Source organism: Pelodiscus sinensis, chromosome 17 (assembly GCF_049634645.1).
Source record: "Pelodiscus sinensis isolate JC-2024 chromosome 17, ASM4963464v1, whole genome shotgun sequence".
Lineage (NCBI taxonomy): Eukaryota > Metazoa > Chordata > Testudines > Trionychidae > Pelodiscus > Pelodiscus sinensis.
This window is the reverse complement of record NC_134727.1, coordinates 36,077,916-36,094,913: the sequence shown is the minus strand read 5'-3', so window position 1 is coordinate 36,094,913 and position 16,998 is coordinate 36,077,916. Positions and strand designations below refer to the sequence as shown.

Genomic DNA, 16,998 nt, shown 5'->3' with positions numbered 1-16,998 from the left:
CTAAAGGCTGGTAGAGCCCCTCATCTTTCCATTGTCTTGCACAGGCTATGGACTGGGGCCTAGGCATGCGTGTCTCCTTGCACTGCACCCCTTGGGCTGAGCGATCAGTCTCTCTGACTCCCCAAGCTAAGGGTTTATCTATTGCCATAGAGTCACATGAGGTGGGAAAATGAGGCCAGCACCCTAAGGACTGTACTTGCCAATTTAAACTCGTGATATACATGACTAAGGGAGCAAGCACAGGAATAGAAGCAGACGAGTCCCACAGGAAATCAACCTAAGTGAAGGGAGGGGTGGATGAGTAAGAAGGAGCCTGTTTAATCCTTTTATCGGGGCCTTTCACTCAGCTCCGCCTGTTGGTGGAGTGTAAGTGAGACAGGCCGAGAGGACAGGTCGCACCGGAGGATCAGTATGTGGCCCTGAGCACCAAAGGGGTGGCTGTGACCAATTTAGGGGAGGAGACACCCATTACAACGTTATTCCCATTTCTCCCCTGTTTGGCCCTGCAGTTCTCTCTCTCATTCTCAGTGCAGAAGGTACTGCCCTCAGATGGGTGATGTGGCAAGAAGTCTGGGGAACACACAGGGCTCTCTGCTTCTACCCCTCCCTCACTTCTGTGCCCAACAGCACAGCTCCACTCTACCTGTGTGGGTCGAGGACATCCCACCTTTCACTGTCCCTGAGAGGGATATTCAGGGATTGCTCACTGTCTGTCAGGGCTATTCCCCATTTTGGCACTTGGAGTGCAGAAGGTGGGGGCCTGCAAAGACCTTAAATACTTCGCCTCGGTAGGCTCTGCTTACAAAAAACTCCCCAGAGTTACAGATGCACTGGCTCTGAGGGGGAAAAAGCTGCCACCATCAAGTGATTTCACCCTAGAAAACAAGAGGGAACACTGAAATTCCTTCCCCCAGGGTACCCCAAGATCTTTTGCCCCAAAAGACATTGAAAAAAGAAAAGAGAGAAACAAGCTACAGTCTCTGGTTGCTGACTCTCCCCCCCCCCCCCCCCAGTCTAGGTGGCCAAATACACACACACGGCCCCCTTTTACTTGCGAGGACTCAAGAATAAAATCGCCACCTTAAAAAAAAGTGATTTTTATTAAGAAAGAAAAGATCTACTTGATAAAACATGCTTGGTTGCTAGGTGCACGGAGCAACTAAGTAAAACAAATTAAAACACAGAGAAAATCTCTGGGAACAACTCTTAGTGAATGGGGGAGGGAATGCATGCTCTAACTTCACACAGAGAAGTTTAAACCAAACAACCAAAACAAAGATGACTAGATACACTTTTTCCCTCTATTTGCTCACGATCCCTTGCTGGTTCAATCCACTTCCATGCCCATATTCCTTGGAGGCATGGTAGTCCTGCCTGGGCCTAAATCATTCTGTCTCTCTCAACTCCAGGCTTCACGTCTCCATACAAAGAAAGCAGGCAGGGTATCTTATGCAATTCAGATTTCAGCACTGTATCCCCATTGGTGCTTCTGGCCCCCTGCCAACACCCTTGCTAAGTACCTGAGTTTAACCCCTTAGTCACCAGGTGCTGGCCAGCACTCCTCCTATTCATCACGCTCTCTCTGACCAAATCAACTAGAGGGCTCCGACCTTGAGTCACCCAGTAGTTCTCCTTAGGGTGACACATTATGGGGAGTGATCACCAGGTTGATCTGCAGGGGGAGGCTAACAAGGATGTCAGACAGGCAAAGACCGCCATTCCATCAACATTCCCTGGGGACCATCTGCTACCTTCAATGGTACAAACTTTTGTTCCATTACACACTGCATTGGCTGATGTGCATTTCCTGCCTCCCAGAATCTCATCATTGGTTTCTTTTGGCACTGGTGGCCACGAACAGATGTCAGCGAGTTTGCTGCTGCAAAACACAGAAGCGTGTTTGATTTTGTTCAAAGGAAGCAAATCATTAGAGGGGATTGGGTAAGGTGTTGTCTAGAGGTAGGGTTGCCAGGTGTCCGGTATTGACCTGGACAATCCGGTATTTTTCCCTCCTGTCCGGTAAAAAAATTCAGAAAATACCGGTCACCTGAAATGTCCAGTATTTTCTGTTTTTTTTCCTGGCCAGAAGGCAAAAATACTGGATACCTGGCAACCCTACGACACACTCAGCAACTGGACCCAGCCCCTGGACACCCTCTGGGCCCCAGTCCCCCGCCCCCTCTGCTTACCTGGTTCCACAGGGAAGCTCCCTTCTGGCTCGACCAAAAAAACAAGATGGCCACCAGCAAAAAAACCTCAAGACCTGAGCAATTGGAAGCAATGCCTTCAATGGGTCTTAGTGCTCAACCTCTCCTTATCCTATCCCTATTCTGACTCTGCACTTAATTAAAGGGGCCATACCTTTTTTTCTTTTTTTCTTTTTTTCTTTTTTTTTGCTCAGCAACTTTGGTCCCCTCCTTTCTCCCCCCCCTCAACAGATTTTTTCCCTTGGTGTTTTTTTTTGGGGGGGGGGGGGAGTGTTCAGTATTTTTGTTGAAACCATCTGACAACCCTATCTAGAGGTGCAGAGATGGGGGTGGGAGGAGTTCAGTGAAGATGAGATGGAAGGGATTCAGGGGTATTGGACAACGGAAGGAACCGGCCAATCTCCCTAGCCAAAATAAGGTTTGCAGTGGGCAAGGAGGTTATTGTCTTTTTTAGTAAGCGTAAGCTCCAATACTTGCTTTTGCCACCCTATTTTCATGCTGCTCCTGAAATGGACGCGCTCCTCCCATTCATCCTTTGTGCTCCCTCCATTTCTCTGTGTGAACGCAATGAGAAGCAGCAGGACAGCCGCCAGAAAGGCCCCACACCAGCGGCTGCATGAGTGTTTTCAGGGCCAGCCCTATGCGCCAACAGCAGACCAATGTTCAGGCTAAATGGCTTTTTAGAGTGAGACCAACCAACCAAAACAAGCGCCAGCCAAGATAGAGTCTCAGTGAAAAGAGCACAGAGGACAGCTTCTTGGACAGCCCCTGCAGCTCCACAGGGCTGCTGCCTGTCTGTGCAAACGGATTTCAAGGTGTGGCATTCAGGAAACTGAGGCACGAGTGTGACACACCTAAGGGCACGTCCAGACTACATCCCTCTTTTGAAAGAGGGATGTAAATTAGACAGATCGAAATTGCAAATGAAGCCGGGATTTAAATTTCCCGTGCTTCATTTGCATAATGGTGGCCGCGCGTTCTTTCGAAAAAGGGCTTTTTGTAAGTAAAATCGCCATCTAGGTGGGGTTCTCTCAAAAAAACAAAACAAAACAAAAAAAAACACTTTTTTGAAAGATCCTTTACTCCTCATTTTTTTGCTCCTAACTGTAGCACACAAACCAATATTTGCTGCTCACGCTGTGTTTTTCATTTTTCCTGCAACCCTGCGACTCGTAACTAGAATTCCCCTCCACCCCAATGGGATTCCACTGCATAATACACTGTCTCCCCCACAGGCCTACATCCATGTGATTGACATTAACGAGCACCGCCCCCAGTTCCTGGACAGCCATTATGAGGTGACAATTCCCGAGGACACGCCCCCCGGGACAGAATTCCTTCGGGTCAGCGCCACAGATGAGGACAAAGGGAAGGGTTTGATCTACACCCTCCATGGCAGCGTAGACCCCAGAAGCACCCGACTCTTCCAGCTGGAGCCAAGCAGTGGAGCCCTCCGGACGGCAGAAGGGCTCAGTACTCAATCCATGCTGCGGCACATCTTAACCGTGATGGTATGAGAGAGCCAGGGCCCCAGCCTGCTGAGCTAGAACGGGCGATGGGGAATTAGGTGGGGTGCCTTGAGACATTCCAACCGGGGCCAACAGTTTTAGAGGGGAGGGAAAGACTTTTCGCTTTCACCTTGTAGCGCACCCCATAGGCATGTTGATGGCTTGTCCTCACAGGCAGGGCCCTACCAAATTCACTGTTCTTGATGGCCAATTTCACAGCCATAGGATTTGAAAACTGGTCAATTCACATTGTCAGCTGTTTAAACCTGACATTTCATGGTGGTGTAACCGTGGGGTCCCCACCCAAAAGGAGATGGGGGGGGGGGTCACAAACCTGTTGTAGGGGGGCCATGGGATTGTTACCCTCACCTCTGCTGCTTGCAGAGCTGGGCCTCTGAAGGCAGCAACCGGACAGCTCCCTGCAGCTGCAGGAATCTCCAAGAGGTAAAGGTGGGTTTGGCCAGGTCATCACCTCCTCCTGTCAGAGCAGTTTTCAGGGGACAGTTAGGGTTGGTCCTGTCCTTCCCCTGCTTAGTCAAAGGTAGGAAGCCCCCTTTGATGGGGCCCTCCCAGCAGCACAGGGAAGACTGGACACAACTCCACAAGCCTCCTCCAGCTGCAGGAAGCTCAGGATGCTTCCCAGTCCCAAGCCACCCTGGTTTCTCCTCCCACCGCCAGAGCAGTTTGCAAGGGAGGGACAGGTCCTGTCCTTTCCCTATCCAGTTGGAGGTAGGAAACCCCCTTTGAGGGGGCACCTCTAGGAACAAGGAGGCAGCCAATTTTACGGGGAAGGGCTTATTTCGTGGTCCATGACACGTTTTTCACTGCGGTCTGTTGCTGCTGCCAGCTAACAAAGTGACTCCTTCAACTCAACTGGTAGAGGCCTGTGTTTTGGCTTTGCCCAGTGATTTCCCTCGGTAACCCCGGTAACCTGCTCTTCCTCTCTGCCCCTCAGGTGCGGGACCAGGAAGTGCCCATCAAGCGGAACTTTGCCAGGGTTGTCATCCACGTGGAGAACTGTAACGTTCACCCTCCCCGGTTCACCCGCCACCACTATGAAGCAGAGGCCCTCAACTCGGCGACCGTAGGCACCGAGGTGGTTCAAGTCCGAGCCCTGGACCAGGACCAAGGGGTGAACGCTGAAATCCGCTACTCTCTTCAGGCAGGTGAGAGACACGAGGCAGGGCAGAGTTAGCTAAGAACCTGCCTGCCACAAAGATCCAGCCGCTGGGCCACTCTCGTCCAGTTAGTGGGATATGCCATTCAGCGGCTGGACCCGTTTTCTGAGTCCCCTCAGTGCTACAGCTGCTGAGCTCTGGTGATCTGCAGCGCTGGGAACGAGGCAGCAGGATCTGTGCTGAGCTTCTTTCGTTGGGAAGCAGCTTTTGCATCCCCTCTTGTGGGGACGGGCCTGTTTCTCTCTCCTGATGTGCACAGCCTCAGCCTCACCCCATGCAGAAAGTATCCTCATAAGAACATAAGAGTGGCCAGACTGGGTCAGACCAAAGGTCCATCTAGCCCAGTGTCCTCTCTGCCGACAGTGGCCAATGCCAGATGCCCCAGAGGGAATGAATAGACTGAGAGGGGACATGAGAGCAGTTTTGGGTTTGTTTAGTTTAGAAAAGAGAAGATTGAGGGAGGACATGATAGCCGTTTTCAGGTATCTAAAAGGGTGTCATAAGGAGGAGGGAGAAAACTTGTTCATCTTGGCCTCTGAGGATAGAACAAGCAGCAATGGGCTTAAACTGCAGCAAGGGAGGTTTAGGTTGGACATTAGGAAAAACTTCCTACCTGTCAGGGTGGTTAAACGCTGGAATAAAGTGCCTAGGGAGGTTGTGGCATCTCCATCAGTGGAGATATGTAAGAGCAGGTTAGACACACATCTATCAGGGATGATCTAGACGGTGCTTGGTCCTGCCGTGAGGGCACGTGACTGGATTTGATGATCTCTCTTGGTCCCTTCCAGTTCTAATATTCTGTGGTTAGGATCCTGGGCCATGACTGCCGTTCATAGGTTCTACTGAAATCCACGTATTGTATTAATAACAGTAAAGGCAGGATGGGGGAGGAGGGGGACATGGCACAGCCCACATTCATATATTCTATTCAATATACGAATAGAAAACTTCAAGTGCATTGTTCAACCAGCATTAAATTCACTCAACTTAAAGAATAATTTTTCTAATAACCCTTATCCTTTATTTACACATTTGCCCAACGTTTACAGCAGGATCATTATGTTTAGAGTAAGGGCAGACCATAGGTGCTGAAAGTAGGGGTGTCTGGGGGAGCTGCCGCACTTCCAGTTTGACATAGGTTTATAGTTTAGTTCCGCTCCTCTGCTGTACAAATTGTTCCAGTGCCTCTAGACCAGCTTAAACATTCATATAGATTGTCATTTCCCAATGAAAGAAGCTGACAATAGTTAGCACAAGTCATCTGAGATGAGACCAGGAATGACTCTGGAAACACTCCGAGGGTGCGTTTACACTGCACTTTAGCTTGAAATGAGATATACAGTTTGAGCTACGCAAATTGTGTATCTTATTTCTATCTTAATTCGAAATAGCTTATTTTGTAATTTGGCGCTGTCTACACAGCACCAAATTTCGAAATAAGGCGCCATTCCGAAGCATCCCTGATGCCTCATGGAATGAGGTTCACAGGGATGTTGGTATAGAAAGCCTGTGATATTTCGAAATAACAGGCTTGCTGTGAAGATGCTAGCTCTTTTGGGACACTCCGGTATCCCGAAATAGCGTTGCAGTATAGACGTAGCCCAAGAGAACACAGCCAAAGAGCATAGCCATCTCTTAATTTTGCCATTTCCTTTATTTCAGGTGACAGTGAGGGGTTCTTCAGCATTGACTCCATCTCTGGAATTATTACAGTTTCCCAGAAACTGGACCGGTTCAAGGCAGAGCGGTTAACGCTTGTTGTCAAGGCAGAAGATCAAGGGTTCCCCCCACTTACGGACTCCACAACTGTCCACGTTCACATTAAACCCTCTGACCGCACTCCTCCTAAATTCTCAGAGGTGGAATACATTGCGGAGATCAGTGAATCTACTGCACCTGGCTCACCTCTTCTCCTGGTTTCAGCCACAAGTATGTCCCCAGTCAGCTATGACATAAAAGAAGGAAATGAGGGTGGCGTGTTCTCCATGAACTATCAATCAGGCCTTATCTCCACTCAGAAGAACTTAGATTTTGAGCAAGTCTCGTCTTATCAGCTGAAAGTCCGAGGCACCAACATGAGAGGAGCATTTACGGATGTGGCCGTGTTTATCTACGTCATAGACGAGAACGACAATGCGCCTGCTTTTGTGAAGCCTTCCTTCGTTGGCTGGATCAGTGAGAACGCCCCACCTCAAAGCATGGTTATGGATGAAAACAACGCTCCGCTGGTCACACAAGCAACGGATGCTGACCAAGATTCCAATGCCTTGCTGGTCTATGAAATTTTGGAACCGGAAGCACTGAAATATTTCACTATAGATCCGAGCATGGGAACGCTTACCGCTCGCACCGATCTCGATTATGAACTCATCCCGGTTTTCCACTTCAGCATACGTGTCCAGGACAGGGGCAATCCCTGTTTATTTGCATCCACACCTGCTACGGTCATCATCCACGTCCAAGATGTGAATGACGCGCCTCCGGTTTTTTTAAAAGACGTGTACAAACTTTCGGTCTCGCTGCCTGCCCATCCTGGAATGGAGCTTTTGGCAGTGCGTGCGGAAGATGCAGATTCGGAGGTGACGTACAGCCTAGCAGAAGGCAATCTGGACCAGGCTTTCTTCATTCACCCACTCACAGGTCTCATCTCGGTGGTTAATGCTACGCTCCTGGGAAATTATCGTGAGCTCACAGTCAGAGCTAGCGATGGCTTGTATAAAAGTACTGCTCTGGTCAGGGTAAATTTCACTGAACCACAGGTTACCGCCTTAACGTTCGATCAGGACTTGTACACAGCAACGGTGCAGGAGAACACTACAGATCAGCAGACTCTGATTGTGCTTGGAGTCAGGGGAAATCAGCTAAACGAGCCTCTCTTTTATTCCCTCTTAAACGGCAAGGAGAGGTTCAACTTGATCCCAGCTTCAGGAGTGCTGCAGACCAACTGTGTGGAGTTTGACCGTGAAACACAGGACACGTACGAGGTTGCTGTGGAAGTGAAGGACACTAGCAACCCACCAAGGGTGTCTCAGGCGACAGTCCAGGTTTACGTGGAGGATGCCAATGACAATCCACCACAGTTTGAGAATGTGCCGTATTATACCTCAGTTCAAGAGGGTATGGAACCAGGCGATGTCCTTTTCCAGGTATTTGCCACTGACAGGGACATAGGAGATAACGGAGCCATTACTTACTCATTAGCAGAGTTCTATGAGTACTTCTGGATTGACCCCTACCTGGGGGACATCTCGCTCAAGAAACCCCTTGATTATCAGGCTTTAAATAAATACACGCTTAAAGTTATCGCGAGAGATGGCGGCGAGCCACCCTTGCAAGCCGAAGAAGAGGTTTTAATCACCGTGAGGAACAAATCCAACCCTTTGTTCCAAAGTCTTTACTATACCGTGAAAGTGCCAGAAAACATTCCCCTCTACACACCTATTCTCCACACACAAGCTCGTAGTCCTGAAGGATTACGCCTCATCTACAACATCATGGAGGAAGAGCCCCTTAAACTGTTCAACACCGACTTCAAGACCGGTGTCCTTACTGTCACTGGCCAGCTGGACTATGAATCAGAAACAAAACATACCTTTACGGTGAGAGCCACGGACACAGTGTTGGGGTCCTTCTCGGAAGCCCAGGTGGAAGTGGAAGTGGAGGATATTAATGATAACCCACCTGTATTTTCTCAGACGCTTTACATTGCATCTGTCACAGAAGGCTTGCCCACTCAGACCTCCGTTGTCCAGCTCTTTGCTTCTGATAAGGATTCAGGACGAAACAAAGTAATTTCCTACCGGATCTTGGACGACAATTCAGATGCTACCAAGTTCTTTAATATTGACCCTAATACGGGAGAAATAGCAACAGCCCAAGTGCTCGATCATGAAACAAACCATCAGTTTCACATGAAAATAAGAGCTACAGATCACGGCGTGCCCCCCCTGAGCAGCGAAGCCTTGGTGGTCATCAATGTGGCAGACGTAAACGACAACCCCCCTGAATTCAGCCAAGCACAATATGAAGCCAAGGTGAGTGAAATGGCCACCTGTGGCCATACTGTGGTAAAGGTCCAGGCCCTGGACCCCGACAGCAGAGATACCACAAGACTGGAGTATGTGATCCTCTCGGGCAATGACAAAAGACATTTCATCATCAACAGCACATCTGGAGTAATTTCCATGCTCAACCGGTGTCGAAAGGACCTGGAGTCATCTTACAACCTTAGAGTCTCTGCTTCAGATGGGGTTTTCAAGACCACTGTGCCCGTGTTCATCAATACCACCAATACCAATAAATACAGCCCATCTTTTTGGCAGAATGTATATGAAGCGGAGCTGGCTGAAAATGCTGAGGTAGGAACCAAGGTGATTGAGCTTGTGGCTATTGACCCAGATGATGGCCCATATGGCACCATCGATTATACTATCATCAACAAACTCGCCCATGAGAAGTTCACCATAGATCACAAAGGCCACATTGCCACACTCCAGAAGCTGGATCGGGAAAATTCCACCGAGAGGGTCATTGCTATCAAAGTTATGGCCAAGGATGGGGGCGGGAAGGTGGCTTTCTGCACGGTCAAGATCATTCTTACAGACGAGAATGACAACCCGCCTCAGTTCAAAGCATCCGAATACACCTTATCTATCCAGTCCAATGTCAGCAAAGGCTCCCCAGTCATTCAGGTCCTGGCCTACGATGCTGATGAAGGTGTGAATGCAGACGTCACCTATTCAGTCGATTCGGTGGACAGCATTGCGGAAGACATCGTAGAGATCAACGCTGCCTCTGGGGTGGTTAAAGTCAAAGAGAGCCTCATTGGGTTAGAAAATAGAGCCTTTAACTTCAAAGTCAAAGCTGAAGACAGCAGACCACCTCACTGGAACTCTCGTGTCCCCGTCAGTCTTCAGATTGTCCCCAGAGAGGTGTCCTTGCCCAGATTTTCTGAGCCACTGTACACATTCTCAGCATCTGAGGACCTTCCAGAAGGATCAGAAATAGGATCCGTGAAAGCTATGTCAGAGGAGCCCATCATATACAGCCTGGTGAAGGGAACCACGGCGGAAAGCAATAAGGAAGAGGTATTCACGCTGGACAAGCAAACGGGCACTTTGAAAGTCAATAAGGCCGTGGATCACGAGAAGACCAAGTGGTACCAGATTGACGTCATGGCTCACTGCTCACACCAGGAGACTGAGCTGGTCTCGTTGGTCTCAGTAAGTATCCAAGTGAAAGATGTCAACGATAACAAACCAGTGTTTGAGGCGGATCCCTACCGGGCTTTTGTCACGGAGAACATGCCATCGGGAACTACAGTAATTCAAGTTACCGCTAATGACCAGGACACAGGGAGCGATGGGCAGGTGACCTACAGCTTGGAAGCTGAACCCGGCAACATCAGAGGACTCTTCACCATCGATGGTGAGACGGGGTGGATCACGACACTGAAGGAGCTGGATTGTGAAGCCCAGGAGACTTACCGTTTTTATGTGGTAGCCACAGACCACGGCCGGAAAGTCCAGTTATCTTCCCACACTTTGGTGGAGGTCACCGTCTCCGACGAAAACGATAATGCCCCCCAGTTCACCTCAGAGGTCTACAAAGGTTCGGTGACTGAGAACGCCGAGCCTGGTCAGATCATCGCCACGTTCAGAACCACAGACGCGGATCTCTCCGAGCAGAACAGACGGGTCACATGTTACATCACTGGTGAGTTGCTCCTAAATTTAAATCATGAGCTGGCAAGAATAATTAGAATATAATCTTAGGGCCAGATTCTGCTACCTTTATTCTGCAGCCCACAATTCCACTGCATGTGCTGTATCAAGTGCCTTCAAACAGGGGTGTTCCAGATCTCAGAGTGAGTCATAATACTGCATTTCTCATGGAGACTATGATTTGTATTTAATTTCTTTAATCCAGCTTTCCTCTTATAATCCAATCTCACCAACACACACATCTACATATATACACATACTGTCAATGTATATGTATAGACACACAAGACACACACACAGTTGGGACTGGTCCTGCCTTGGGCAGGGGGTTGGACTTGATGACCTCCTAAGGTCTCTTCCAGATCTATGATTCTATGTACACTATGTTTTTTTTACAGAAGAGGCAATGCGAATGAAGCGCTCATTAGCATTTTCTCGTGCTTCATTTTCATAGTGTCTTCCGATCCTTTTGCGCAAGAGGTTTTTGCACAAAAACAAGCAATGTGGACGTGTCCGTTTTTCACAAAAAACCCTTTTTGCACAAGATCCGTATGACTAAAATAGGGGTTTTGCACAAAACGGACACATCCACACTGCTTGTTTTTGTGCAAAAACCTCTTGCACAAAAAGGATCAGAAGAGACTGTGCACATGAAGTGCGAGAAAATGCTAATAAGCGCTTCATTCGCATCACCTCTTCTGCAAAAAGTTCATAGTGTAGACAAAGCCACAGAGTATGTGCTTGATTTTCTGGTACTGAACATGTTCCAGATAAAATCAATGAGATCTAGGAGCACTCTGCAATTCTGAGAATCAGTGCTTGTATGTCTGTAATTACACACTTTTACCCAGTGCTGTAGTTAGCCCATTCTCTGTATCAAATAATTAATAACATTATAGTTTCAAACACAGTATGTTTCCCACTACTGAGAAACAATAAGGAGGTTATTGCATATCCAGAATGGGAGTCAGGCCAATCAAAATTAACCAAAGCCTTAAAAAAAAGTCCAAAGAGGATTAAAAACTGAAACGTCCATACTTTATTTTGATAATGATTTTGTTGCATGCTTTAAGTGAAACAAATGCTTAAAATTAAAATGCTTGTCCTAGCTCAGACGAAGACCTTTCAGGGACAAAACAATGTAGCACCTTAGGCTATGTCTACACTGCACGCTTATTTCGAAGTAACTCGCATCATTTCAAAATAACAGAGTGCGGGTCTACACAGCAAGCCTGTTATTTTGAAATACAGGCAGTCCCCGACTTACGCGGATCCGACTTATGTCGGATCCGCACTTACGAACGGGGCTTTTCTCACCCCGGAGCTCACAGGCGGCGGGTTGCCGCCCGTGTCCTCCGGGGCGAGAAAAGCTTCTCCCGGTCTCCCTGGTCTGCTGAGGGGGTCCAGCAAAGCCGCTGGACCCCCCCAGCAGACCAGGGACACCCGAGCAAAGCCGCCGCCTGGGCAGCTTTGCTCATTTGCCCGGGAGCAAAGCCACCCAGGCAGTGGGACCCCCGCCGCCTGGGCAGCTTTGCTCATTTGCCCAGGAGCAAAGCCGCCCAGGCAGTGGGACCCCCGCCGCCTGAGCGGCTTTGCTCCTGTCCCCCTGGTATGCTGGGGGGGTCCAGTGGCTTTGCTGGAGGGTCCAGTGGCTTTGGCGGGGGTCCCACTGCTTGGGCGGCTTTGCTCCCGGGCAAACGAGCAAAGCCACCCAAGCGGTGGCTTTGCTCGGGTGTCCCTGGTCTGCTGGGGGGGTCCAGAGGCTTTTCTGGACCCCCCCCAGCAGACCAGGGGGACAGGAGCAAAGCTGCACAGGCGGCATCCCTGGGGGCAGACCGGGGGGCAGCGGGGTCCCTCCGCCTGTGCGGCTTTGCTTGGGTCTCCCTGATCTGCTGGGGGGGAGGGGGCACAGCTAGTGCGCCCCCCCCCCCCAGCAGACCAGGCTTTTGTTGCGGGACGCCTCGGGTAGAGCAGCTGGGGTGCTGCCGGGTTGGTCCTGTGGGAACCTACCGGGCAGCGCCCCAGCTGTTCTGTCCCAGGCTCCAGATTCAGCAGCTGTTGAAACTGATCAGGCTGATTCCAGGAAGCTGGGGGCAGAGCAACTCTGCCTCCTGCTTCCTGTAGTCAGCCCCTGGTCAGTTTCAGTGGCAGCAGCTGAATCTGGAGCCAGTTCCGACTTACATACAAATTCAACTTAAGAACAAACCTATAGTCCCTATCTTGTACGTAACCCGGGGACTGCCTGTAATTTCAAAATAATGGGCTTCTTATTCCAACTTCTGTGACCCTCATTTCACGAGTAGTAAGGGAGTCTAAAGAAGAGAGTTCTTCCTTCGACTTCTAGCTGTGTAGACTAGGGATGTTAAATGTTGATTAATTGTCTAATCAAATAGTCAATGTATTTTGCATCGACTATTCAATTAGTCGATACGGGCGCCTCCCAGGGCTGTTCCTACACTTCAAAGGTGAGAGCCCTAAGGGGAGCACAGGGCCAGTAGGACGCTCAAGCATTTCCCGCTGTCCCCGTGCTCCCCACGGCATTTCAAAGTGACAGTGCCAACCCCGGGTTCCACATGGCACTGCCGCTTTGAAACGCCGCATGCAGCCTGGACCCTGGGCTGCACACAGTATTTCAAAGCAGCAGTTCTATGTGTAGCCCAGGATCTGGCCATGGGCTTTCAGAGAGAAGCAGCAAGTGGGGGAAAGCAACTAGTCGACTAATGTAACAACTATCCAATACACATTTGTTTATCGGGTAGTCGACTAGTCGTTCACGTCCTTAGTGTAGACAGCGCCTTAAGCCGAGTTAAGCTACTTAGACTTCTGCTACACAATTAACGTAGCTGAAGTTGCGTAGCTTAACTCAACGTGAGCCTGCAATGTAGACATACCGTTAGAGACTAATAGATTTATTATGGCATAAACTATGGTTGATTTAGTTGGGATTGGTCCTGCCTAGAGCAGGGGGCTGGACTTGATGACCTTCTGAGATCTCTTCCAGCTCTATGGTTCTATGATTGGTGTGTAAAACCCACTTCATCACATTCATCTGACGAAGTGGGTTTTACCCACAAAAGCTTACGCCCTAATAAATCTGTGCCACAGGACTCCTCGTTGGTTTTGCAGATACAGATTAACACGGAGACCCCTCTGAGACTCTTCAGGAGGAAAGCATTTAGCCAGATCACGTTGTAACCTGAGATCTGTTACAATCTTTTAAACCAGAAGGAGAATGTCTGTGCTTTCAATCTCTTCTTAGCCTGTTTTGTGAATACCTGATTATTTTTAACTCATCTGGCTGAGTGTGCTAGGCTGTTTTTGTTTGAACATTTCTGGCTTCTTTTAAGATCTGGTTTCAGATTACTTTAGGCCCTGGAAAATGCACTTTGATGTTGTTTGGGCTTTATTTATGTTTTCTGCGTTTTAACCCATAAGTAGTTAAAATTCTAAACAATAAACACATGGCCCCAAGCCCTACAAACTGTAGCAAAAGAACACAGAAGGCGATCAAGCTGTGCTTCTTTTTTAGGGTTCATCAAAGAGAAACCATTTAGATAATTATTTTAGGTGAAGTTCCCTGGTGCCCTCTCTCCCCCTCCCCCCCGTGCCTCAGAAAAAAAGAGTGGTGTCAAGAGGAGGCAGGTTGTAAGCTGATGCCCATCGAGTACTGATCGACTGTATCGTGACATACAGGACATGCTATTTTGAAATAAACTATAGAAGGAGTTCCTTATAAATATCTGGGCCATGCTAGGTCTTTGTGTGTGGTGAGGGGGGGGGGTCACTTTTCTGTACACCAAAGCCACATAGAACTTCTTTGGATCAGTGGCAATAGAACTCCTGTTCCAAAACACAAGGCTCTGTACTGCCGGAGCTGATGGTGAGTCTCACATTGCAAGGCCTGCGGTTTGTGTAACAGGAGGATCTGAACTCTATTCCCACTGCTGCCATGAAGGTCTCTGTGGCACAGTGACAGCTGTAGAAGCCGATTTGGCTACTGACTTGTCGCTTGGTGTTTTAAAACACAGAGCACGTTAAAAATGAAAATGCTAGGACTTGAGTCCCCTGGAGTGCAGTGGAGAGACCAGCTGTGGCTCCCTGATTCTCAGTCACCCAACCCCAGTGTAAATGTGCAAGGAGGTAACTCTAACTTACGCCATTGGCATATGGACCTTCATAGACCTAACGTAACTAGGAAACCGGGAATAAGTGTGCAACCCAGACACCTGGGCTACGTCTACACTGGCCCCTCTTCCGTAAGGGGCATGTAAATTTCAAGAGTCGTCGTAGGGAAATCCGCGGGGGATTTAAATATCCCCCGCGGCATTTAAATAAACATGGCCGCCGCTTTTTTCCGGCTTTTAAAAAAGCCGGAAAAGAGCGTCTAGACTGGCCCCGATCCTCCGGAAAAAGCGCCCTTTTCCGGAGGGTCTTATTCTTACTTCAAACAGTGCCTTTATTTAAATGCCGCGGGGGATATTTAAATCCCCCGCGGATTTCCCTACGACGACTCTTGAAATTTACATGCCCCTTACGGAAGAGGGGCCAGTGTAGACGTAGCCCTGGTGGGCGTGGTGCACTGGCCCAGTTAATGGCACTGAGACCACTTACAGAGAGAGAAATGAGTCTGTTCTTACATAGGGGCGGCCCGTGCGCATAGGCCGACTCAGCCATCGCCTAGGGCGCCGTGTTAAACGGGGCGCCCGATGATGGCGTCACGCCATTGAGGGCTGTGGAGGCGGGGGTGCTGATCACGCATTCCACCTGGGATGCCAGATGCCAGCAGCTCGCCTCGGGCTGCCCCTGGCTCTACAGCCTTCGCCGAGAGCCAGCTGGATTTTAGTGCATGCAGCAGAGGCTCATGTGCTAAGCTCCCAGAGTCCCTGGTTCAGTTCCACCTGCTGGCGTTCCAGTGGTACTTCCCTCCCGTCGCCCAATTCATCGTCTCCTTTGCTTATACTGACAGTTCCAGTACAGGCCATCAGCTCTTTGCGACGGGAAATTCCCACACTATGGGCAAATTCTCCAGGAGCAAAAAATTCTCCTCTGGGACAGGTGCTAGAACTAGTGGTTTGAAGAGATTTCCCTCACGTGCTGGGTTCATCCTGCTGTTCACCTAGTTCTGCCCCGCTGGGCGTATTTCTGGCCATTTTCACGTTCATTTTCTGTCCTGTTAGCAGCAGCACAAAGTGAACTTGGCAGACTGGAGAATCTGGCCCGCTAGCGTTTATGTAACTGCCTCAAGTGTCCCGTATTACATAATTACAAGGTGCTAAAGGAGATCCATTGCAACAGTGCCTTTAAAAAAGCCAAACCTCGTCTTGCCCTGCAATAATGAAGAGTCAGTGTTTACATTTCAGTGTCTGTGTAGGTTCCGGATCTCTTTATAACCTATTGTGTTTGGAGGAGAGAGAGAGAGAGAGAGACAGACGGATGTAAGGAAATGGGATACAGCATGAGCTTTTATACTCGTTCATAGATATGTCACTGGGACCTTTCAAAGTTGTCGGGACCTTTTGAAAACAACTTGTTCTCCCCCTAAGTAACACAAGTAATATGGAAGCCCATTGACTGAGATAGAAGAGGCATTTCCTGGGGGATAAAATGCACTGGGGAGGAGTCAAAGGCCGGAGTTGGACCAACGGGACATGCCGGCCGGTTTCTCCTCACCGCTGCTTCTAACGCCTGCAAGTGCTGCAGCTCTCATATGCAGGTTGCATGGAGAGGGTGAGATGGTACAGGAGAGAAGTATCCCAGTAGCCTCCCCAGGAATTGAAACTGGGGGGGTGTTCGAATTTACAGTCGAGGGTGTCAGGCCGAGAAGGGGTGAGACCGTGAGGGTGAAAGTGAGCTATATGGCACTATAGTTCACAAAACTGGGGGGATGTTGGGGAAATTTGGGGGGGGGGGTATACACCCCCATGGGGAGGGTGTAGGGAAATGCCTGAAGTACCCTCTCCCCAGCCCCTAGCCCTTCACGCTTTCAGGGCTCACTGTGTTTCCTCTCACTGCCTTCTACGCCTTTCCAGAAGGGGACATGCTAGGGCAGTTCAGTGTGAAACAGGCAGAGGACGAGTGGAGAATCGTTTCCAAGAAGCCTCTCGACAGGGAAGAGACAGAGAAATATCTCCTCAGGGTCACGGCGTCCGACGGGAAATTTCAAGCTGTCACAGAAGTGGAGATTTTCGTCCTCGATATCAATGACAACAGCCCTGAATGCAAGCAGGTAAGGAGCAGGGGGAAGGCAACGGAAGCAGTGGTGATGTCAGAGCTAGCACAAGTTACGGTGGCTCCGCCTTGTGATAATTCTTGTATAGAGCCGTCTCTTTTTTACTTGGAGCGTCCTCACCACCTTCTAATTAAGCAACCGGGGAACTAGAGG

The 16,998-nt window shown here is 49.4% G+C and overlaps 1 protein-coding gene across 1 annotated transcript in view; it reads left to right on the top strand.

Annotated features, from left to right (window-relative positions):
* FAT2 (FAT atypical cadherin 2) overlaps positions 1-16,998 on the top strand; it is an 88,818-nt gene that overhangs the window by 35,721 nt on the left and 36,099 nt on the right. Inside the window, exons 8-11 of the mRNA XM_075900583.1 lie at positions 3,443-3,718; positions 4,671-4,881; positions 6,556-10,608; positions 16,646-16,842. Coding sequence (XP_075756698.1) covers positions 3,443-3,718; positions 4,671-4,881; positions 6,556-10,608; positions 16,646-16,842 — 4,737 coding nt within the window. The remainder of the gene's footprint in view (positions 1-3,442; positions 3,719-4,670; positions 4,882-6,555; positions 10,609-16,645; positions 16,843-16,998) is intronic.